We start from the raw sequence: 26,288 nt of genomic DNA on the forward strand, positions 1-26,288 counted from the left end.
TTAGCATTTTATTGCATGACATAAGTATTTGATCACCTACCAACCAGTAAGAATTCCGGCTCTCACAGACCTGTCAGTTTTTCTTTAAGAAGCCCTCCTGTTCTCCACTCATTACCTGTATTAACTGCACTCTGTTTGAACTCGTTACCTGTATAAAAGACCCCTGTCCACACACTCAATCAAACAGACTCCAACCTTTCCACAATGGTCAAGACCAGAGAGCTGTGTAAGGACATCAGGGATTACATTTTAGACCTGCTCAAGGCTGGGATGGGCTACAGGACAATAGGCAAGCAGCTTGGTGAGAAGGCAACAACTGTTGGCGCAATTATTAGAAAATGGAAGAAGTTCAAGATGACGGTCAATCTCCCTCGGTCTGGGGCACCATGCAAGATCTCACCTCGTGGGGCATCAATAATCATTAGAAGGTGCGGGATCAGCCCAGAACTACACGGCAGGACCTGGTCAATGACCTGAAGAGAGCTGGGACCACAGTCTCAAAGAAAACCATTAGTAACACACTACTGGATTAAAATCCTGCAGCGCACGCAAGGTCCCCCTGCTCAAGCCAGCGCATGTCGAGGCCCGTCTGAAGCATGGTGGTGGAAACATTCTTTGGGGATGCTTTTCTGCAAAGGGGACAGGACGACTGCACCGTATTGAGTGGAGGATGGATGGGGCCATGTATAGCAAGATCTTGGCCCACAACCTCCTTCCCTCAGTAAGAGCATTGAAGATGGGTCGTGGCTGGGTCTTCCAGCATGACAACGACCCCAAACACACAGCAAGGGCAACTAAGGAGTGGCTCCGTAAGAAGCATCTCAAGGTCCTGGAGTGGCCTAGCCAGTCTCCAGACTTGAACCCAATAGAAAATCTTTGGAGGGAGCTGAAAGTCTGTATTGCCCAGCGACAGCCCTGACACCTGAAGGATCTGGAGAAGGTCTGTATGGAGGAGTGGGCAAAATCCCTGCTGCAGTGTGTGCAAACCTGGTCAATAACTACAGGAAACGTATGATCTCTGTAATTGCAAACAAAGGTTTCTGTACCAAATATTAAGTTCTGCTTTTCTGATGAATCAAATACTTATGTCATGCAATAAAATGCAAATTAATTACTTAAAAATCATACAATGTGATTTTCTGGATTTTTTGATTCCGTCACTCACAGTTGAAGAGTACCTATGATAAAAATTACAGACCTCTACATGCTTTGTAAGTGGGAAAACCTGCAAAATCGGCAGTGTATCAAATACTTGTTCTCCCCACTGTATATATATATATATAGCTATCTGATGCTGGTGGAGGAAAATGTTCTCTGGCTTGCTCCTCCAAAATTCCCCAAAATGGCTCAAGCCCCCAGGGTACAACGTTTGAATCATTAGGTGCACATGGTCCTCCAAAATGATTTGGTAGTGACGTGCTCATCAAGCACAGTAGGAAATGCCATGATATTGCAGCCCAGACCATCATTGATTCACCCCGTGCAGCAACGGTCCAGGTGTTAGGCCTCCTTGGGGGCTTCTCCACACTGTAACTCCCACAGATGTGAGAAAGACCGTGAAGGTGGACTCATCAGAGAACAATACACGTTTCACATTTTCCACAGCCCAAGACTTGGCACCATTGAAACCAACATTTGGCATTGGCACGAGTGACCAATGGTTTGGCTATAGCAGCTCGACCATGAATATTGACCAGGTTAGTACCCGGACGTCTCTTTCGGACAGCTTCCTCTTACGTTGACAGTTACTCCTGTTGTATGTGGTTCGTCCTATGTGCTGGTATGCGCAAATTACCCTGGATACCATAGCCTTCGATACACCACAAAGACTTGCTGTCCTGGTCACAGATGAGCCAGCGAGATACGCACCAACGGTTTGAACTCTATGTCTCTCATTATGTTGTGTGGATTGCAATATTTTATTTACAGCTGTACTGCTTTGCTAACTCAACCTTCACACTCTGCTTTTACTGATGGAATGTAAAATCAGTGAAGATTTGCGACCAGGCTACGCATATATAGACATGAAACCTCCAAAACTATATTGGCCAGAGTTTCCGTTTCAGTGTCCAACCCGTTTGTGGTATTAATATACATATTTCAATATGTATTATTATATATATATATATATATATATATATATATATATATATATATATATATATATATATATATATATATATATATATATATATATATATATATATATATATATATATATATGTATAGCAAGTAGTTCACTGTTCAAATAAGGTAATTTGTTTCTTAAGATTTTGCTTCTTTCCTCTGATCAAAATGTTTTGATGATGCCTACAAAAATAGTGTCTGACTCAAAAAAGGGCACACTCTGAATCAATCCCAATAGCACATAAAGAAAACAACATTCCCCCACCCACTTCATTTATGTTGAACATCACCAACAAAAGCTCATGTTTTGACTGAAGTCAAAGCCGAGGCGAAGCACAGACCGCGGTGGAACACTTTTCGCTAACGTAACAGCACAGGATCAATCAAACAGGGTCTGCCTGATATTAAGCTTTTGCCATAGTGCAAATCGCTAAATGCACATGTAATCGTTTCAGAGTTTGCGGCTTCTGTAGTGAACGTCTGCTCCCTCATTACCGGTGCCAAATATCAACACCACACATACTGTACTGAAACTGCTGCCGTCATGCTAGTCAGAGGTCAGAGATGACTGTTTGGTCTCTGCTCATTCATTAATAGAAGTGACATTCAAGATGCGTGCGTGTGTGTGTGTGTGTTTGCTCCTTCAAAACGAAGGTTGTTGCCCACAGCACCAGCTGTTTTCTGTTAACATCACACCTGTTCTGCTACAACCCGTTTAAGTAAACAACAGATTACATTTAGTCACAGGACAGTGTACTAACGAGTTTATTTAGACACGCGCAAAAGGTCTACGAACGGTTTTGAACGAAGATATCTCGTCATAGTAGTAGTACTAGAACCCGTCACATCTGTAGTGGTTTTGTAATGACTCTTCACGAGAAGATTCGTATGACTGCGCGGTTCAAATGCTAAACTCAAGCAGGTTACCAGCAAACACTTATCTGGGATCAGTCCCCCCCCCGGCCCAGTGTCACCCTGACAGTCATATGGGGAACCGCGGCGCTGATCTGAGATGGAGCGCGTTATTGTTTGTGTGTCAGTCTTGCAAAGGAGTCAACCTGTGCTTTCCAATTATCTGTAACAAGACATAAATGAATAGTGTTGGTTCTGTGACTCACAAAGTGATGGAGTGAATAAACAGCAAGATCTATTAGACGGCTTGGATAGAAAGAGTATGGGTAATTATGGCGTACAGGCCCGAACACAGCACAGATAGATGGAGAGAGAGAGCGAGAGGGAGAGACAAGAGGAGGAGGCTTGAACTGTATGTCTGCTAAATTTATCATGAGCCCTTTGGGAGCAGTGAAATGAGAACAGTGGCCTATTACTGCTAAGAAGGTGTTTTATTGAGAATATGCCGACATTCTGCCCAGGGGAGACGGCATGGGAGAGGGGGTACGGCCAAGTGTGTGTGTGTGTGTGCGTGTGTGTATGTTCATATGAGCGGCTGCATGCGTTATGTGTGCATACTTGCACGGCTGCTTGCCTTTTTGCCCTTGCTTGAGCATGTGTGTGTTTTATACAAGTGTGTCTATGTGCGCACTTCTGAGTGTTTGCCAGAGAAACAATGAAGTATTTAATTATTCACTAAGGTACATCATGTATAGACTTTTAACTCTTCATTTCTTTTGGTCAGTCTCTGATGGACTACAGAAACTGTTGTTTACAGTCCCGCAAACTATGACACTACATGCAGCATAAATTCTACTACGTGAATATAATTATTCTGTGTTGTCGTTTATGTACAGTGACATTACTTTTTTATTTTTTACTATTTATTACTATGATACTACCACAATATTTTCTTATAAGGATATTACTCTCATAAAGGTATTAATTATATATATATATATATATATATATATATATATATATATATATATATATATATAATTAAATAAATGTATTTATTTATTTACTTTTTACATTGCTGTTGTAATGTCTTTACTGTTTCATTTTGATTTTCAAACGTTTATAATCTTTCATGTATTATTACCATAATGCAAAATATAAAATACTATTATCTTGCCTAAATATGATATTTTTATTACATACAGGGTTTTATTTATATAAATGCTAATATTCTCATTTAAAAAACCTAGGTAAAAAATATTGACTCAGGCAGTAAGTTAAGCCGTGGGTTTTGAATGTGTAATATAAAATTTACCAGTAGAGGGCGAAGCAACTTTTCACTGTTTTTCCCCCTCTTTTTTAATAATAAAAAAAAAGTGTGAGAAGGTGGTGATGTTTTAATCACTTGCTAGCTCTGAGCACTTATGTTCTAACCGTTCGCAGCAGAAGTGGTGTCGCGGTGTGTGTTATTTTATGCTGTGGAAATTAGTGGATTTGGACATGAGTTAGACTGTGAGTTGAACCCACACACACACACAGTCAGTCTGTTCAATATTTAAAGTTTGTTTGTCATCAAATAGAATAAAATGTACACTTTAAAGTGTCTGAAAATGTTTGGATTTATCATAACATTTTATATAAATATAATTATTATTATGTAAACAAATTGATTATTTAACATCTAAATAACTGTTATTTAAATGTTTAAAATATCAAAGAAAACACTAAATCCTCCCATTTCTTTCTTATTAAAATGAAGGGCCGAGCTTGTGTTACTATAAACAATTCCACTTTATAAGAACAATAACAACTTGCAGATGCTCTCTGTTTTTTTTCTCTCTCTTTCTCTCTGTCAGATAGTGTTTGCTTATCTGTTGTTTAATTAAGGGTTTCTTTTCTTCACTCTTCCATTGTTTCACCAGCACGGACAAAACCTTTACCAGGGTCAAAGGGTTAACAGCCATCAACTGTGCTGCTTTTTTCTTTTTGTTTTGTTTTGGTTCTTTTTGTTCTCTCTCTCTCTCTCTCTCCCCCTTCTCTCTCTCTCTTTCTTTTTTTTTAATAGGGTCCCACACAAAGGCATTGCTTCACCTGCCCCCCTCCCTCAAAACACATACACACACACACACACACACACACACGGCCTGCGGCGGCCCCTGCCGCTGCTTGTGTCCCCATTTGAATTGATTATGTTTAGAGGGCTGCTTGTGATTGGTGGAGAAAGGGCGTGGTTGATTGGATAGTTTTGTATCTTGTCAGCTAGGGAGCAACCTTGCGCGTGCAATCTGTCCATATCCCCGGGAAAAAGGCTCGAGACGCGGCAGCACACGCACACGCTCGCTGTAAACGCCTCTCTCTCTCTCTCTCTCTCTCTCCCTCTCTCTGCCTCTCGCTCTCTCTCCCTCTCCGCTCCGCGACTCGTGTCTTCTCATCTTCCGCGATCCTCCAAACGGCCCAGCTTCACTCTGTTTACCCTGCCAGCCAAATGGAGTTTGTCAGGTTTGTCAATATGATTGATTCTGTAATTTTTCAGTGAAAGAGCTGTTTCTGTTGCCGTAGAAAAGTTTTACAATGCATTACGTCCAGGGGAAAAGGAAAGGGAAATAGAGGCTGATTTCTCTGCATGCTGTTTGTATTAGTTTCTATCATGCTGGTTGGTTAGGAGATGTGTAAACACTGTGATACGATAACAAGTTGGTGTTTGAAGCTTCTCGTCTCACTTGCAGTTTACAAGAGCAGGATTGTTAAATGTTATTCTGTGCTGTATATGTTTTTATAGTTATGCAGAAACTTATGCAAAAAAAAATTCTGTTGAAAAAAGGTTTTTAGATTACACATGCTATGCAGTGTTAGATTTGATTTATATTTTAAGTTAGATTGTTTTGTTCTGAATTGCATTCTTGTGAAAATAAGTGTTTGCTGAGGTGTGTGTGTGTGTGTGTGTGTGTGTGTGTGTGTGTGTGTGTGTGTGTGTGTGTGTGTGTGTGTGTGTGTGTGTGTGTGTCGGGGTTCTGTTCCCCTTCACAGTTACCCACATTTAGAAAGGGGCAGGGACACACTCCGATTTGACACTTGTATCGTGGGCCCTCATTGTGTGTGTGTGTGTGTGTGTGTGTGTGTGTGTGTGTGTGTGTGTGTGTGTGTGTGTGTGTGTGTGTGTGTGTGTGTGTGTGTGTGTGTGTGTGTGTGTGTGTGTGTGTGTGTGTGTGTGTGTGTGTGCGCGCACACGAGTGTGACCGCGCACATGCCAGTGGTGTGATCATTGAAACTAAGGCAAAGTTTTGACACTCTCCTGTATTGGTTTTGAGGGCTGCTATTTTCTTCTATTGCTTGTTTTGAAGATATATTTGTTCACCTTATTAATAATTTGATATTTTATTGATGATTTGAATGCCGAGATGCAATAATTAGGACACAAGTTTCTGGTTGTCTCATTATTCCGAATGGAATGATTGTGAAGTTTGGGACTGGGGGTCGGTAGGAGGATAGTGGGAGAGGACGGGGAGAGGTAACGACTGGACGTGTGGAAAGTAAAGGCTAAACAGGGAGCCTCGCGGAGGGTAATGCCGCACAGCTGTGACCACCGGGCCCCTTCGTTTAGAAAGCGTGAGAGCTGATTGGGCTGACAGTTTGTAATCAGACTTGATTTATTGTTCATTAGTAGTGCATTAGGGTCCGCTCTGGCTGGGGCCGAACCGCATTTATGTTGTGCCCTGACAGGCCGTGAGCCTGCCAACACCTGTCATTTCTACCGCTCGACGCGTATTAGTGGCGACGACAGTGTTGGTGTGTGAGAGAATATTCACATGTGTGTGTTTACGTGAGACTGGAGAACAAGTGTGTGCGTGTTGAACAGATATTTCCCATAGGAAAGTTTTTTTTTCATCAAGAAAGAGAGGAAAAATGAGTTTGGGGGGGGGGGGGGGGGGGGTTATCTGGTCAGTCGTTCATGTGGCTGACCTCTTTCACAGACGTCTTGCTCTACATTATGTGGTAAGAATCGAGAATACTTCGCTGATGACACACGGTATTACCAGCTGTTCTTTTCTCTTGTCTTTTCCCTTCATTCTCCCATGGAGGAAAGAGATAAAGAAAGAAAACTTTAGCTTGTTTTTTGTTTTTTTCTAAAGATGCATTTCTTCTTCCTTTTCTCCTACTCTGTTTCCAGAAAGCACACCAGGTGAGCATCCTCTCAGGAAAGAGCAGCGTAGTGACGAATTGCTCCGAAAGACAATTTTATGATATACAGCAAAAAAAAAGGTTGCGGCTTCTTCCTCGACTCGCACATCTGCAACCTTTTTACTAATTTTAGGGCCGAACAGAGATTTGGAGATTGTATTGGGTAGAAATTTTTCTTAGAAAAAAGTTTTGGTTTTATTTTACAAATTACAACAAAGATAAACCCGTTTGTCTTCTTTGTGCGTATTAGCTCTTGCCACATGCTAACAGTATCTTCCACTCAATATTAATCGCCCCTGACGACGTGGCCGATCAAAACACAAATCGCAATTTACCGAAACCTTCATGTGATGTCATGGAAACACGGATTAGCGTTGTTGTCGTTTGCCGTTGTGCAGAATGAGACCTCTCCCGTGCAAGGATGTGACGACCATTGTCTCCAGTAAATTCTCAATTTGAGGGGGATTTGTGCGACTGTGATCTTAATTAAATCTCCACCGACTCCAATAACACATCTGAAGGCATGCGCGACGTTGCGTAACCTCGCTGAGCTGGTAAACCATAAATCATATCAGTGGGACGAGTAGAGCGAGAGAGAGAGAGAGAGAGAGAGAGGGAGGGAGGAAAGAATGGGTGTTAGGGTGTACTGGAAAGGTGTAAAGTGGTCGACACCATTGTTTTTAGTGGCACATGTCAGACCGAGTTGAGCGGGAGGCGTTCAGTCTTGCTTTGTCTTGTTTTAGTGTGTGTGAGGAGAGTCATGTCAAGGGTCACCTGGGGTTGAGTCGAGGTTTGAAATGATTATTGCCGCCAGTCATGTCTAAGATTGTTTCTCCACCACAATGCCATATTTACCAGTGGGAAACGCTGCTTTTTTTTGGGAGCATGTTAAAGAATCATGGTGGTAGAAAATTGGATTTTTATTATAAACTGTTATTGTAAAACATGTTGTAAACTGTTGGTGCAGAATAGTTAGAAAAATATTGCTAATTTAGTCTAGTTTTTAAATAAACTTTGAGAAGAAATGGGTCTAAGGATTCTTTGTGGCAGCATAATAATAAATATTGGGGAAAAAATGCAATAATAATAATACATTTGATATATTTTTATGATAAATCGCTTGTGATGTTCCTCATTTGTAAGTTGCACTGGATAAACATGTCTTCTAAATGTAAACAAATAGATTATACAGTTCATTTAATGCACATGCTCTTTATTTAGTGGTACTAGAACTAAACAAAGCTGTCTTTGTCGGGAAGAAATAACTATGAATTTGGCCAAAGCGTGCATTTAATTCTGACCACAAGCACTTGAGCGCATATCACGTCGTAATTTCTGAACTCGTAAGTAGGCACTTCCCAGGAGGATTTGAAGGCAGTAGATGTCAAGGGTCAGGTTATTCAATATAAAACTATAAATATGCTGGTTTTCATTAAAGTTTTTGCATCCTAATATGCAGAGAGATGAGAAAAATCTGTAATCTGGGTTAGTTTGTGGGATTGTGTTTCTCTTTTATGCACACATGACACATGCCCGTGCCACATTCGTGATGTGTGCAAGATTAAGTGAGTATCCCCTGAGCATCCACTCGGAGGGTCCCGGGGCTGATGGTCCACCCCTTCGGGACACCCACCTGCAGTGGGGTTGAGTTAGTGTGGGAAAGGCAAAGCTGGACCTCATGCTCTCCTTCGCCCCTGCTTGTTTGTTTTACGGCAGACCGGGCCAGCTCTGCTGAGAACTTGTTTGTTTGTGGTTTAGAAGTTAATTAAAGCGCAATCTGGATTTTTGTTTTTACAGTTGCCTTGAATGGGCCGCTTTCCCCCCGCAAAATCTGCTCGGTAAATGGGCAGAAAATGTGACTATGATTATCCTGTTTATGTGAACTGTAAACGGGCTGCGCGAGAGCCAGAGCGAGGAAGAGGGAATGGAATTATTCACCATTCAGAAGCGGCTGAGGAGATTAATATATCTATGCTTCAGCCATAAAGGTTTTTTGTTGTTGTTTCATAATAATAATAATAATACATGCATGTTTTCATAAATGCATTAATATTAGACAAAAATATCGATTTTTTTTTAACTTGTTAAATGATTTGTTCTGGAACTTTTTAAACATTTTTGAACAAACTAAATTTCCAGAAATGAAAATTGTGCATTCAAAAGCATAATTACGGCACGCACGTAGTATGAAATCCTTTTTTCCCACAACACGCCACGCCAAATGCGAGTACGGACAATGCTATTCCCTATATCTCCGGACAAGGTAAACCAAGAGGCTTCAAACAGACCAAACCTCCTCTGATTTCTCAAGGGCTTGTTATTTTGTACTTCTCAATTCTATTTGATGTCCTGACAAAACAAGATGACACCGGGGAGCTGGCATTAAAATTTGATTTTCATTTTTTTCCTGCCCTCTTTCTTTCTTTCTTTCTTTGCAACCTGTTTCCGTGCGGCCAGTTCAATGCACGAGACGCTCTGATTGAAGTTGCCCCCTTCACTCTTCATCTTAATTGCCTATCTCTCTTTCCCTCTCTCTCTCTTTCTCTCGTTTCTCTCCGTGCATGACATTTTGCTCTCTCAGGAAGAATGCGTTCTTCATTAAGTCAGTATCAGTGTTTCTGAGGTTCGTCAGATGTGTGTCAGATGTTTCCTCGTTAGGGCCGTATTTTTGGATGGCGCTTCCTGCTCATAGTCATGGACTGAAGACGAACTGGATGGTGGATTTAAGCGCCAGTCTCAAATGAGCTGGATCCGCAGATGCGCCCAGAACGCTCCATCTCCCAGCTGGCATCATTTTGTTGGTGTATCCCTTTGCGATTCAACACCTTCAAGTTAAAAAATAAATGTAACATTACACTTAAGTATTAATTTTAATGGCCACAAATGTTTGCACTTTTATGTTTGATTAACGTAATATTTTAAAAATGATTTATAATAATTATATTGGCTTATCTTCTATCTTTTTTTACATTTACCTATTGTAAATGTTATGTTTGTTTTATTTTTGTACGTGTACTTTTTGTTAATTTAGCTACTTAAGGTTTTATTTTATTTTTTACATTTTTTTTTGTTTTTTACATTTAACAGTTTCTTGACGTTTTGATATAGATATAAATATATATAAATTAACATTAGTTGCCGCAGACAAAATACATATTTGAGCTGTCTTAGCTGAAAGCAACTTGCTCTTACATATCTTAAAATATGTCAGTGCCATTGTTTTTGTCTCAAGATGCACACCAGTAATGTTTTTTATAAGGCACGTTTATAAAAGCTACTTTAATGTCCTAGCTGAATACTTAATCTAAGCCCTGTCAGTGAAACCGGGCCTTAGTGTCAGGCTCACTTATTATTAATTTTTGCACATTGCAGATGTTTGCATGTGTTGGCATGTGAATGTTGAGTGCACAGCATGTGATGCATGTGTGTGTGTGTGTAGCTTGGGTAGGGCCTGTGGACAGCAGGTCTGCGCTAGCACATTGCCTACAGTCACATAGCAGCTGTTTGAGTATGTTACACTTTCTGTGTGTATGTTAATGTGCTACACTCACACCTGGCCTACACCTTTCCTTAGTGAAATTCATAACCGTCAGCTTTCTCACTTTGCACACTTTCCTTCTCTCATAATAATTCTTTCTCTCTCTTTCTTAGCAAACAAGTCTTGAGCTCTTTAAAAGCTGTCCACATGACGGCTGAAATATGCATTCATAAAATTCCTTCTATCTCGTTTAACCAGATATATGCTTTATCTCATACCGCTTTCATTATGAGACGGCTTGAAATATGTATTTGTTCTTTCCTCACCTCTTATCAAGCGATATGGCCATTTACCGCAATTCATAATAATAATTTCATTCCGCACACTTCCACAATTACGGCCAGAGGAGAAGAGGGAAGGGCTCTGAGCAGTAAGCAGCGGTATCCCTCACTCCTCTTAAGTGCTGCTGATATAGTGGCCAGGATGATATTTTTCAGCTGAAGTGCTTCTCTTCTGCGGCAGGCCTGTCTTAAAGAGATTCCAGCTCATTCACCAGCGGATTAAATGCTAGTAGTTACAATGATCAATAGGTTAAGAGGAGGCCCATCCCTCTCTCCACTAATGACCTCAGTGGTAATGGGCAGTAAAATGTGAGCTGTAATAGCCTTTCCGCTAGGGCTGAGGTTTGGTAGAAGTGGTCACACACACACACACACACACACACACACACACACACACACACACACACACACACACACACATATTCATGCAGTAAATGAGGGTGTGAAGCTGGTGTCAGTGTGTCTGTAAGGTGTGGATATAAAGGGTTTAATTGGAACAGGCTGGCATTGTAATTTGTTGTGTCCTGAGAAGTTAGTAAATGTTTAGTTGTTAGTTTTTTACAAAGCGTTTAATTTTACATCAGATGTTGAAAAGGCTTTATTTGGTGGTTGGAACTAAGTAAATGTATTTAAACATTTTGATTGGTTTCGAGAACAGTTCCACTCTTTATGAAAAATATACAAACACAAATTGGTAACACTTTACAATAAGGTCTCATTTGTTAACATAATTGAGTTAATGTATTAACTAGCATGAACAAACCATGAGCAATACATTTGTTACAGTATTTTTAATCTTTGTTTTAAAAATCAGTTCACAGTGCATTGACTAATGTTAACAATACAACTTTTGATTTTAATAATGTGTTAGTAAATGCTGAAATTGACTAAGATTAATAAATGCTGTAGAAGTATTGTTAACGAATGAGACCGTATTGTAAAGTGTTGCCAATTAAATATGTTAGTATATTAGTACACTTTTTGTTTGGTCATTTCAGTTAAGATTTTCTTCTTTTTCATTCAAAACCAAAGATTGTTTCAGAAATTTACACACACAAAAAAAAAAATGAACTCATAAATACAAAGTTTAATACTTTATTAAGTTGTAAGTCTTTATTTGGAATTTGGAATTAAGAACAAAAAAAACCTGTTAAAAACAAGATTTGAAGAACAGAAGAAAAATGAAAATTTTTTGCTGAGTTTAAAATGTTTGTGTTTATATGTTATGTGGGAAATTTAAGTCTGATCAGATCAAATTTGTAAGTAAATTTAAGTAAGTTTCTCTTTCAATTGTTACAAAAAAAAAATCCGAAACATCCAAATAGGCTATTATAAATTGGCCAAATTGGAAAGGATTTCATAGTCAAGTATAATCGTTCAAACGTGCATCTGGTGTTGTCTGTGTGTTTTAGCTCGTATTGTCTCACCACCCACCCGTCTGCCTCTCTGACCTTCAGAATAGTTCATCAAAATTAGTGGCGCTGAGAAATAAGGACATGAGTGCATAATGACTGTGAAATGAAGAAATCAAGGGGTGCAGCCTATGCAAATGGTGCGCTAAGCCAAGTGAAAAATGGGCCGCATATTAAGACGTACCAAGCGTGTGTTGGGGCGCCTGCTTATGTGTTCAACTTTGATTCCGAGCACCACATATCCATTTTGGTGATGAGTTTATAGCAAATTCAACCCCGTCTTTGTGACATTGTGTCTTCAAGGTGTTTTTTTATTTGTTGTTATGTTTAGATTAGTTTGAAATAGGCGGAGGCAATGTGGAAGCTAACCCCGCCCCTTACAGAGGGAACAGACTCAATTACATTCATCAAGATGTGACAAATTCAAACGCGTGTCAGCGGTTCTGAATCACAGACGCAATTGGGGTAACCTTGGTGAAGAGAGACTGTCGCCTTAATGTCTAGCCAATCAGGAGCAGATGTGAGACATGCATCTGCGATCTAGCACACGCTCGCTAAAACACGCTGGGGATATGTTAACAGTTGCAAATGCCCGCCGCTATCAAGTTCAGCACAGACGCGGTTTGTCACCCAATGTCACAAAGGAGATTTTAATGGCACGGCGTATCATAGAGAAAGGCTGACACTGAGACACACACGCGTGTACTGTATTCACACAGCCTCTCCTCTAATTAAAGACCCCTGTCAACAGCACGAGGACCCTCTCAATGTCATCACACGCCATTTTCTTTTCTGACCATAATATGTGCACCCTTTTTATTCTGCTAAAGCTTGTTTGTGTGCCCTTTAATGTGTTGCTTTGGTATATATATTTTTAGAGGCGAACTAACAAAGAACACAGTCGACAACACATCCTGCATTGACACGGTTACATTCATGTTAATTGATATTCAGCGATTTTAAGTTTATGTACACAACGAAACAGTACACCGTGAGAGTTGTGACCCATTTTAGTGAAGTATCGCAGGGACAAGACGCTTCACGCTGATGAAGAGGGGGGAAAACAATCATGAAAAAAAAAACGAAAATACAAAACGTATTCACACAGTCACAAGCAAAACATGGACAGCACTCCAGAATAATGGCCAGTGGCCTTGTCACTAGAGTGGGACGTTTGATGATGGGGACGCTCTGTGGTTGTTCGAGTGTGTTTGTGTGTGTGTGTGTTGTGTGTGTGCATGGGTTTTCTCTTTGCATATGTCAGTCTCCCATCAGTCAGTGCAGTGCAGTTCTCATATCACTGGTTCTGAAAGCTCCTCAGGTGATTTCTGAGAAACAGGTCTTGATCTCATAGCACATTCATCTGTTGACAAGCTACTGATAGGACGTGTGACACGTTATCTTTCGTGTATGTGTTGTGAGTATTATGTGATTATCCAATTGTCATTGTATTCAAATGTCCGTCCTCTTTCTGTGTTTGTGTAGGTCCCAGTTTCAGTTGCTATGATGACACCACAGGTCATAACTCCTCAGCAGATGCAGCAAATCCTCCAACACCAAGTTCTGAGCCCCCAGCAGCTCCAGCTGTTACTGCAACAACAACAAGCACTGATGTTACAGCAGGTACTCGCCCTCGTTCTGTTTTATACCGGATAGATTCCTTCGGTTCGAATGTCTCAGATATTACTCAGGATTTAACGAACACTATGACATTACAAGAATTCTAATTAAATAGTAAAACAATAATCCATAAGGATCCTTGCCTCACGATGTGCCGATGTGAAGTGGAGTTCAATAAAAAATTGTATGTATTAATTATCTGAATAAACAATTTGTAACAGAGCTTGACATTAACAGCGGGTAAAATTTTTACATATAATATATACACTTTTCAATTGTAGTCTTTTAAAAATGCATCTAAAACAATAAACTAAGTGCACTGTAGTGTCAAAAATATAGATTTTTCGATACATATGGATACTGAAATATCAAAAACACTTCCAATAATAAAATAGATACACACTAACAGCAGCACTTTCTCGCTCTCTCATCTCTCCGACAGCGACACACACCTGCCTCCCCTCACTCGCTTGTTTAATTTGCTCCGGATGAATATTTTTGGTGTTACAGTGCTTGAATTTCGGCGTGGGATTGTGCATATTGCGCATAACTTTACTCATTCCTCCAGATTTTGTGCTCACACCCAAAGTGTGCGCACATAAAGCCGCCTCTCAGTACTAAATTGAGTTCTTTTTCGCTGCTTATTGCGCTTAAACACTCAAATACACACAAAATAATGTCAAAACGCAAGTATTCACCTAAACACAGTGTTATTTTAAGTGAACCTAAACAGTTGAGAAAGAAAACGCATTGTAACAGTATAACAGATCCATGTGTCAGGTCTTAAAGAGACACCAGCCTAATATACCTGCTGCTAAATTATGAGTTAATAGTAAAAATATCTATATAGCAGTTTTTCCCCATGGTATCGGTGTCAAAATTGTGGCCAGTGAAATGCTGAGTGGCTAGTAACTTTGGAAAACCACTAGCCACTAGCAAAAAAGTTAATGTCAGGCACTTATTTTGAGTATAATATATTAAGATGTAATGTATTATAGTCATAATCTATTATAATAGTATATAATCTATTATAAAATGGCAACAACAGCAATATGATAAAATATCTTGTTATTAATAAAATTATATATATTATATATATTAATTCCACACATTCTGAATATGCACGATGTAGAATTTTCTCTGAGTATAGGTCGGTTCTTCCAGATTCTCTGGAAATTTGACTTTTGAAAGTTGTGAAATGTGATGATTATATATCATGGAGAACAGGATGGAGTCAAATACACAAAATAATGTTGAAATGCCGGTCTTGGAATGTGTAGACAATCTTGCAAATGTTCACAATGCAAAACTCCTTCTTTATTCTCATTTATTCCTATTCAAAGTGATTTAGAAAGGACAAAAATAGTAGTATCATGCACATATGTTAGTGTAGAAGATTTGAGGTATTTTACAGTACATATAGACATATTAAAGGTACTGTACTCTTAATTCTAAGGATCAGAGCAGAGGACATCATCTCTTGTAACATTATACTTGGTCTTGAGGGGAAATAAATAACATGGCAGAAGTGTAGAAGAGGCGTCTTTAATTCATGACTCTGGTTGACTTTGCAGCAGCAACTTCAGGAGTTCTACAAGAAACAGCAGGAACAACTCCACCTTCAGCTCATCCAGCAGCAGCATGGCAGCAAACAGCAGAGTAAAGAGGTATGCTGACTGCATTGCTTTACACACACTCAGCCCTGGTGTTCATTACCTGCCCCCAGTGCAGCCAGCAGCTGTTTCCCACCAAGTACAAAAGCAAAATCACTCCAGTGGCTCTGTGTCATTTTATTTTGAGTTTTGACAATGGGAGAACCCTGTCCTGCTCTTGTGTTTCTGCACCGCGTCCTAACCAACCGCAACACTATAATGCAATAAGCGCTAAAATCTTTTTAAATTTAATTTGAGTTTCTGTGCTAACCAGTCACAAGATAAAACATTGATCTATTTCTATGACGTCAATCCCGCATTGTAATCCCATTGGTCCAAAATCATGCTCTAGATAACTGGACACTAAAATATACACTAGATTTGAAAAAAATAATAAAACCGTAATACTGTGAAATATTCTTACAATATAAAATTAACTGTTTTCTGTCAGTAATGTATCCCTGTGATGGCAGTCACGTGTTTCTTCAGAAATATTTCTGATATGCTGGTATGGTACGAATTTCTTATTATTATCAGTGTTGAAACAGTTGTGTTGCTTAATATTTTTTGTAAAAAAATATATATATAATTTTTTTTTTGAAAAATAGAGAATTCTTTACTGTCACTTTTGATTAATTTAATGCACAAATAAATGTATTAATTTCTTTAAAAAAATCTAATTAAATGTAAACGGTAGTGTATGTTTTGACTGGCTGTGATTGTGCTCCATGTTCCACGTTCAGTGTCCGAAGACAAAAAAACCCTGCAAACTTGGTAAGCATGCGCTGAGTTGGCCCAGTATTTTTCTCTGTATTTTTCCATGCTTATTTGGCCATTGTGTCACTTTAAAATATATTAAATCAATCTGAAAGTACTTTGATTTAATAAACAAACATTTGGGAGAACTTCAATGGTCAGAGAATGGCTGCAGAGAATCTGCGTATTAATATATACATGTACTATATGAACAGATTGAAGGGCACGTGAGGTTTCCCCGCTGACAGAAATACGGCACAGCACAGTTGTGAAGAAGTGTTCTACCTCTTGGTCTTTCTCTCTCTTCCTTCATTTTAAGGCCGTATCACAAGCTGTGTTTCTGGCTGTTCTAATGACAGCAGGATAAGGCAATGCTCTAGACAAAAAGAAGCGATTATTGTGCGGTCAAAAGCAGTTCAAAGACAATCAGTTTCACTTCTTAACTTCCCCAACGAGAGCTTCATTCTGTAACCGGAGAGAGCGTATACATGAAGGCGAATGTTGTAAAACACACACACACAGCCGTAGACACACTCTCACATGCTTACTTCAAAGTCCCCCAGCTTGCTAATTAATGAACTGGGGGCTTCAGTTTGGACAAGTTGTGGTGCGTTGCCTCCATAAATCAATGCGACAGGACTGTTTCTCTTGCCTCTGACAGAAGCTGTCACTCTTTCTCTCTCTCTATCTCTCTTTTGCTCGTGTCAGAAGGACAGATGAGGGGAAGGGGACTCTAGAATGGGAGGGGGGTTGAAAAAAGGAGGGTGGCACCGTCAAAAGGAGAAACAATTGATCAGCTGAATGGAACGTGACGAACAGGAAGAAAAACACCATTTTAAAGAGTATTATGTATGATCACAGGAATTTGATGCAGCCCTCGAGAGGCTCTCCTCCGTCTGTGCGTGTTTTTCTCTCGCGCGCGCTCCCTCTCTCCCCCTCCTTCGGCTTTCTCTCGCGCAGCCATCAAAAGATGGAATACGAATTGTTGCAGCGACTCCCCCCACGGGGGTCAGACAATAACCCCCCGCTGCTGCTTTGTGCCTCTTTTATTTAAAAGACAACAAAATTTCTTATGGTTTCAAAGATTTTTAACTTTGGATTGGAGGCGAGGCAATAAAAGGGCCTGCCAGCGTCAGTCTGGATCATGTTGTCATCTGCTCTGTTCTCGCCTCTCTCGCGTGCCACTCCGAGTTAACCTCCCATTCGCAATGCCGGGCTGGCGTTAGGTTAACGCTCGTGCGCCAAGGAAGATCTCAAGCCACCCAGGCCATCCTTCAGGGTGACGTTCAGATGAAAATAAACATGCTTTATAATACGGTTCAATTTGTTAGCATGCAGTAGGTATCATGAGCTTACAGTCAACAATACTTTTGTAGTATTTATGCTTGCACTTTACAGTATGTGTACTTGCGTGCTTACTTATTACATTAATTACAATAGCAGGGTACTAAACCTACTCCTAAACCTAACCTTAACCCCTGTAAGCAATTGGGTTGTTTTAACCCAGCAATTGGGTTGTTTTAAGCAAACATTTAACCCAATTGCTAGGTTAGTCCATTTTCAACCCATCTTAGGTTATTTTTAACTCAGCATTTTTTAGAGTGAAGGTAACTACAGGGGTTAAGGTTAGGTTTAAGAGTAGGTTTAGTACCCTGTTATTGTAATTAATGTAATAAGGGGAACAGGAATATGTACATGGGGAACAGGACTGTAAAATAAAGTTTTTGTTAATATTTTTTTACAAATACAGTTTTAACATTTCAAGTTTTATAAATGAATATTACACCAATAAATGCTATACAATGATATGATATCTTATGCATCAATATTAATTAATTGAACGTCATTGTAAAATATTACCATTTGTTAACAATTAAACTCAGCATGAAACTGAAGTAGGACTTTTGCTTATATTCTCTAATGTGACTTTTTCAAATGAAACGGCTTCTCGAACCAGATAAAATGTAGGGTGGGACTTGATTTTTCCATCAGGATTTGATGGACTGCCCTCTCGCCGGTGTACATGTCATAAGAGAAGAGAAGAAATGTCTTTGCTAGGGGGAGAGGAAGTTCTATTGATTCAATATTACGAGGGCACATCAATTAAAAAAAAGATTGCTTGAATACTTGGATATATCACTTATAATAAACAAACCAATATCCCATAAAAAAAAAAAAGAATTGTCAATTTTGATTTCATGAAATCCAAAGTTGGATCCAGTTTATTAATAAATGTGCACAATTCACACACGGTATTAAAAACATTTTCATAATCTTTCGTAAAAATGTAATTTTCCCCACCTTGGTTGTGTATAACCAATTTTCACAATCCAATCAAATCACAAATTAAATCATTTGGTATAGTTTAATATACATTTTATATTCAATAAAAAAAATTTTCATGTAGTTTTGAAAGGGATTTAATTATAGGTAGATGTTTATGTAGATCTTATATGAACTTATTTATCCTTTGAAAAACAGTTATTTACAGTAATTTCAGCATTGCATTTTTTTAATGGACTTTTTGCTTATAACTGTCAGGACGGTGAAAGAAAAGACAAGGGTAGTGTGATCAGGACAATGACCCGGACATGAACCTGCTTCTCTGTGGGAGCACCACAGCTTGCATATGTTGAGCTACCGCTGCGCCATAGCTCTGACCATTGACATTGAAGCATTTGTATTTTAAAAGCCTCGTGATCAGGGTTAGAGCGGGGAGAGAGAGAAAAAGAAACAGACCTTTGACAGGCAGATGAGGATGGGTGGACCATGAATGAGAGTGGAAAAAAGAGCAAGCACTTTATCAGGCCGTTTCAGATCTGCTCTGGGTCTAAAGGTTGACCTGTCCGCGCCTGTGTTGCGGGACCTTTTTTGTGCGCCTTCTGTTTGGAGAAGTAAACACAAAGTGAAGCATCCTGTGTTTGGGAAGAGGGTGCGGCACACGGCTTGGCAAAGCCACGTTTGCGCTTTAATGTACTAACAAACACATGCACACACAAACGTGACCCTCAGAGTCCGGTTTTTCCTCTCGGGTCCATCAGAAACCATCCCGTGATTATGGCAGATATTTCGTCGTTGTCACAAAGCTGTCATAATGCATCGAGGAGGTCATAAACAACAGTGTTAGCGTTGAAAGGGGTCAACGGGAGGGTTCAATAGCCCTGTATCTCCATAAAATCGCCCATTTGTTTTGACTGAGGGGCGATTGGGGATGTTAGATAATTTCCTCCCATTTATCGTTCTGACGACGCAGCAGTTCGTTCGCCCATTCCTCCCTCTCCTTCTGTCTTTCAACACCCTATTTTCCCTATTTCCCTTCCACTTTTACTAACTCTCTCCCTTCTTCCTCTCCAAATTTCCCCAGTCCTTTGGCACCTTCCGTTCTCTCTATACTCCGTTCCATCCATCTTCCAGATGTGAGGGTGTATATTAGACGCTTAACACAAACTTACCTACAATATGATATAAAAATTCTGTCAATTCAATTAATTGTTAAACACCACATCTTGATAAATAACATAATGAGACTGTTGTCAAATTCAGTAAATATGTTTAACGAATATCTCTAACTTTTACATTGTTAATCAATGTCAATTGAAAATATCAATGAACAGAACCTTTTGTAAAATGTTACTTTTAACAATTAAAGACGTCATAAAATTAAAATGGACCCTGTTTATTTTGTAATAGTTTGTTCTATTGCATCTAAATGTGATTTTCAATGGCATGAGAAAAAGAATCACAAATTATAAATATATAAAATTGGTACATCCACTGCTCAGCTCTCCTCCTATTGGACGGTTACCCTGTTACTTCACACTCCTGATTTATCCAAAGGAGGCAACGGTTGGCTCCCCTGACTCTGCACTTACACGCTGCTGAATATTAAGGAGCTCCTTTCAGTCACAGGTTGTTTGCGGAGTTATGAATGGCCATAATTAAAATCCTGTGGCTCTTATTAGGAATGATTAACAACATTTCATTATTTGTCACGAGCCTCCCCGACTCCTCGTTAATTAAGAGGGTACGGGAATATGGAAATGCACCTTTCCGCGCCTGTTTGTGTGTGTACGTGTGTGTTTATCAGCCCTGAGTGAATCAGTATGTTTGTGCTCGTGTTGACATAATTGTTTGTGAGTGTGAGGATGATATGTAGACCTCTCATCCTCTCTCCGTCTCTCTCCCTCGGCAGGTGTCTGCGCAGCAGTTGGCGTTCCAACAGCAGCTGCTCCAGGTTCAGCAGCTCCAGCAGCAGCATCTCCTGAGCCTGCAGAGACAAGGGCTGCTGTCCATTCAGCCCAACCAGACTCTGCCCCTGCACTCCCTCACTCAGGGTAAGAACAAGTACATCCATCACCCCTTAAGAGGATATTCACGCTGAGAGCAATGGGAATTGCTGACAAAAATCTTACGAAATTATTCACAAAATTACAACATGGTTTTTCATCAGCCTCCAAGAAAAGATCACTTCTTTTCACACAGCTGCTATGGCTTTTCTGTTTCCCATTATGTTTTTGTTTGTTTGTCTATTTATTGCAACATTTGGGTAAAAAAAATTGAGGATTCATAGGGTTTTGTTTTTGGGATCCATAGGGATGCTGTATTTTTTTTACTAAATGTGTGGGGGGGGGGGGGGGGGGGGCAATGGTCAAGGTTACAAACTCAACATGAAGAGGCCTTAAGGGGATAATCACACCGAGCGCAACAGGAATTGCTGAGAAAAATTATGAAAAGTGAAATGATTTACAGCTACATTTCAGAAAATATCACTTCTTTTGTATTTAAATATGCGTGGGAAAAGATTTAAGCACTGGGAGAATTTACACACACATGAAGAGGTCTATAGGAATACATCTTTTGAACATTTTACAGAAATGTACAAAAGTAGACAAAATCTTGCTATAGGCCTTTATGTTCTCTTTGCATTATAGTTTATGTTTATGTAGACAATGTCTCTGCCACTTTTCCATTGAATACATATATCTCTGATAAATGTATTTGACATATATCTCTGTTTTATCTCTATTGTCTTATGTTGGCTCCTCGTCAGCCCCTGAACATAGTAGTGCCATTGTTTTCTAACCTCAGCCCACTAAACTAGTCAAAGATTAATCACTTCACAAGCAGTCAGTGAGTCAAAAGGTGTTTTTCCAGGAGGTGTATTGCCTTATTTTGTCATATTTACTTAAGGAGCAGCAACAGAATAACAAAGACTGCATTCATACCAGCTTTGTTTTGAGTTTTGTTTTCTTTCTTTTAAAAACTGACTGTACTCTCTCTGGCTAAGACAAACAAGCCCATAACAAGATAAGGCTGTATAAAGGCTGGGGAGGGGGTGCTTGGGTAACACGCAAATACAAACTGTGTTTGTTCAGTCTTGTTATTGTTTGATCAGGGCATAGTCGGAAAGCTGAGCCACTCCACATACTCACGTTGCCCTGGGGCCGGGCGAGGCGATGCTTTATGATGCGAGGCCACAGGCTAGTGTCAAATATAAGGCCATCTCAATGAAGAACAATTTGATTCCTTTAACAAGTGACTGAATGACATCTCAAGCAGTCGTTACCCAGGGAACATTGCAAGCATGTAATGCCCGATCAGAGGGCAGTAATTAAAAACACAGAGGGCACATGCTGTTTTTCTAATGCCGAACATGAGCTATTGTATGGATATATAATAAGTTTACTTAGCTGTGAAGATTATTTCCTAGTTTCCTAGAACCTGTTTGTCTAGTATTATTCCAAGGTGGAAGATAAACCTGATTGGGTAACTGTAATAGCCTGTGGCAGATTCTTTGAATTGGTGCTTAAGTGTTAAAACAAGAGTGCAAAATAAACTTTTGCCCACTTTCAACCCAGTTAAGGCTTTTGATTTTTCTACTCATCCGTATAGTCAAATGTGTTTCTTCTGTGTGTGCGTCTTTGCGTCTAACTAGCAGCATTTCTTGTCAAACGTCAGTCGGAGATGTCCTACAGGTCGCCTGGCACAGTGGCTGGTAAAATTGGGCCCAAATTTGACTGGCATAGGGGGTAATTTCATACCCTGATTAAAACACTTGTCTGCATGTGTGTCAGTGTGTGTTTGTGTGTGTCCTGCACATTTTCTGCTTCACTGTTAAAAGTTATTGATGACCTTTTTTTCTTTCACACTCCACTGCATTCTTTCATGCTCCAGCAGCCCAGTTTTCCATTCGCAAGATGTAATCTACAATATTCAGTAGTTAGCTAAGTAGTTAGCATTGGTGAGATAACTTATGTTACCTCCTTATGTGTGCGTGGTGATTATGCGCTTGGGCAAGCTACTAAGTAAGATTACTCGGCCAGCAACATGGGCTGAAATTGGCTTATTTATTAGACTCTCCGACTTTGATGTGTGAATAAAATCGTTTTACATCGCGGCTTCACGTTTAATGTACAGGCACATCCAGTTATTTCGATTTGTTTACAAGTGTGCAGGCTAGCTCTCTGGCACAGCGCAGACATCTGAGACTTCAATCAAAACAATGTGTTTTAGTCTGACGATTTGGGGTTAGATCACTTATTTGATTTTTTTGACGTTGAAGTTTTGGAGAGGGTCAGCTGAAGTCTGCTATGAATTAGAACAATGTGTTGGAGCAGATAAATATCATAAACGAGGTTCAGAGAGAAAAAATAACAGTGGATTTAGCAGTGCGATTAACCGAGTGAGAAAAAAAAACATAGCAGACGAATATTCAAGGAAGGCAGAGAGATTAGGTGTCTTTGGTAGAGTAAAACCCTTCCTGGCTTCTTTACTTTTCCCACGTACACAATGCAAAGTTTTGGGAGTAACACCGACATATTAGAATATGGAGTGAATCCCCTAAATTGTCATTCTCAGTGTGTACGCAATACAGGAGTCACTCCGGATCCTACGATAGTTGGAACAAAAAAAAAATAACTTTTTGGTGGCCTTATGAGATATAAATTATTTTATTTATTTTAAACTCGTGCACATTTTTGATCTTTTTTTTTCTACTGGACAAAATGAATCCATAGGGATCCATTGTTTAATTTAAGCATTTTTTTCTTCTTTCTAAAATGTAAAAAAAATATTGGTGGAAAAAAGCCTTCCTTGGCACATGAAGTTAAACATTTTGAGTGAATTTGCTTTCACTCTTGTAAATAACTCAACTTTGTGTAAACAGAACGGGATTAGGCAGAAGAGGCCTGGTTGTCCACACTGATGTGGTGCCGGATTTGTGTTTGTACCTCATTTTCCAACACCACTAGCGCGCTTTCATCTAAATCTGTGCACTCCTATACTCACGTTGTGAATCCCTCAAGTTCTGAAGTTCATTCTCATCCCCAGCCGCACATTAGTTAAGTTGTCCAGTCAAGGGCCACAGGACACCGACAAGACAAATTTGCCACTAATATGAAAGCAGCGAATGTGACCAGGCATGATGCGTGATGTGCGCACGGACCCATCAGGGGACTCCGGCCCCTCGTCCGGCCTCGCTGGCAGTGATTGATCGGCTGGCAGTGCGGCACTGTTTAATAGCTTCTGTAGCATTAGGGAGGAACATATTTTAGGCCTAGGGGCTGCATATCAAAGGCCCCAGTGATCATAACCCCTTTAACAGGAGGGAGAGAAGATCTCTGCCTCACAGAACAATAAACTAATAGTAGTGTCAGTTTGCCCCCAGTGGTGCGGCGGCAGTCTCGTCGAGGAAGACGTGGTCACTGATTTCCGCGGCCCCAGCGCGCGGCGGCATTTTTTATCGGGCTGCTGATGGGCCACAACTAATGTGGTTGTGAACCTTAAATCAACTTTCCGCTTGCTCGAACACGGTCACCAGGGTACCGGGGTACAAGGACATGAAAAGGTTGAAGCGAGAGTTCGGGGCCCCTGTCTGGGTGTCGCCGCTACCTGCTGCGGTAAAAATTGAGTTGCTTCGCCGGCGATCAGTCAAACGTCTCAATGACATCCATTTTTTAAAAGCGCAAGTGTGTATCTCTGGCTTTTAATGAGAGGAGGTGCGGTGCTGAAAAATGACTTTAGGGCCGTTAAAGCGATCTGGAGTTTGCAAGACGGATTTAAGGACAAAGAACTGTTTTAATGCTGTGTGTTATCTGCGAAATGTTACATCCATCATCTGCTACTAAATGACGATAATGCTGTAACATTTGCCAGATCGGTCGAGAGGTCATGTGAAGATATATGCAGACCGTTTCGGGAGATACATCTGTGAAAAAGAGGGAGACGGGATGGAAACCAAGGCTCAGACCTGCAGAGGAAAAAAGGTTTATGGGGGTGTCAGACACAACAAGACAGCTTCGTCCCACTCTGTTAGCCCTCTCATCAGCTCCCCCTCCCCCCTCCGGGCTTGGATTCGTTTCAGTAAACAGTGGTGTCGGGGTCACCTGGACTTGTGGGTAATTGAGGGAGAGTGGGCCGCCCTGTCAAGCACGTCGGCTAAAAATACATCGCACACTGTCACTGCGCTCCAAGTGGGGGGAAAATGATTGTTCCCCTCTATGTCCAAACCCAAAAACAATCACCAGCGCCGTGACCTTCTTGAATCCACACGGACAAGTTTTCCCTCTCTCACAATGACAACAGCAAAGACAAAAAAAACAAGCAAGTCGATACATTCGGACACCGCCGTCAGAGTTTCACGAGGACGTTGCAACACTGCAAGATGGCACAAAAAAAAGCCCAAGGAAGCAAAAGATGCCACGTGGCACGTGGGAAGGTTATTGATTCGTCCTGCAATAATTTCCGCTGGCTCTTTTATATGCAAACGATCTTGTGCGAATTTATGGCAGTCCTACCAGACTCATTTCACAGTTTTTAGTCTCTCTCGCTCTGTCTCTTTGTCTCTCTCTCTTGAGTCTTAGCCGCCTCATTAGCTTACTGTTCTCCATTACTGGCATAATTAAAATCTTTAGTAGCTTATCAAATTAAAAATATTTTCTGCTGATCGTATTGAGATCTTCACCTCGCCGTTATTTTGCCACAACAGGAATAAATTAAGACTAAGCGATTCTTGCACAAATGTATTGCGCTGGAGCGCTTGAAAGAGGCCACTTCTGGTATCTGTAAAGAGAATTATTATGAAGGAGAGAGAATGAGAGAGCGAGGGGGGGGAGGAGGGAAAACAAGGAGACGAATGAAGATAACCAAGACAAAAATTGCTCTCCATTTGCGTTCGCTCATTTCCAAAATCGATTTAATTGTGATGTTAAGCGATTGATCCCCCACCACCCAAAACAGCCCCTTCCCGTTTAATTTCACACAACATACAAAGAATTTTATAAAGTGTCACAGTGGGTGCGATTCATTCAGCGTTCCTTTCGCGTGGCCTATTCAGTTTCCACAAATATATTAAGTAGCACAACTGATGTGACACTGAAGACTGCTATAATTGCAGCGTTCCCATCACTGGAATAAATTACAGTTTCAAATAAATTTAAATGAGAAAATCTATTTTAAATTGCAAAAAATGTTAAATTTTTACTGTATTTTTGATCAAATAAATGCAGACCTGTTAAGCATAAATTAAGTAAGAGACTTGCCAAAGTTTTGTATGGTTGTTTGTGTGCAATGTTAAATGAATATGTATTTGTATATGTGTATCATGAATAACTTATTCTCAGCCTGCTAGCATTGAGTTGTACAGTCAGCTACATGAAACACTTTGCGTATGTGGGTGTGCATGCAAGTATTTGTGTGTCTGTCACAGAATTGAGGCAACATCTTGTCTTCAAGCCATTTTTCTTCCCACTTATCTTCTTCTCTCTTTTTTTCAAAGGACGTATGAGCCGCAGTGTGCTTGACTTGTTAAATGAGGTTTAAGTCGTCTGTGTCAATTGGAGGCGGTGCAAAACTTTAAGCATTTTGCACATTA

General features: G+C 40.2%; 1 protein-coding gene across 9 annotated transcripts in view; it reads left to right on the top strand.

Annotated features, from left to right (window-relative positions):
- The window catches only part of foxp1b (forkhead box P1b), a 234,376-nt gene that overhangs the window by 178,705 nt on the left and 29,383 nt on the right, over positions 1 to 26,288 (top strand). For 4 of the 9 annotated variants that reach the window (XM_079841218.1, XM_079841220.1, XM_079841217.1 and 1 more), the window contains 3 exons: positions 13,875 to 14,012; positions 15,584 to 15,676; positions 20,610 to 20,751. In XM_079841218.1, coding sequence (XP_079697344.1) covers positions 13,875 to 14,012; positions 15,584 to 15,676; positions 20,610 to 20,751 — 373 coding nt within the window. Of the gene's footprint in view, positions 1 to 5,268; positions 5,479 to 9,865; positions 10,004 to 13,874; positions 14,013 to 15,583; positions 15,677 to 20,609; positions 20,752 to 26,288 lie in introns of those variants that run through there. The other 5 variants (XM_079841224.1, XM_079841225.1, XM_079841223.1 and 2 more) reach the window with 5 other exon arrangements.

Source organism: Gobio gobio, assembly GCF_949357685.1.
Source record: "Gobio gobio genome assembly, chromosome: 17".
Taxonomy (NCBI): Eukaryota; Metazoa; Chordata; class Actinopteri; order Cypriniformes; family Gobionidae; genus Gobio; species Gobio gobio.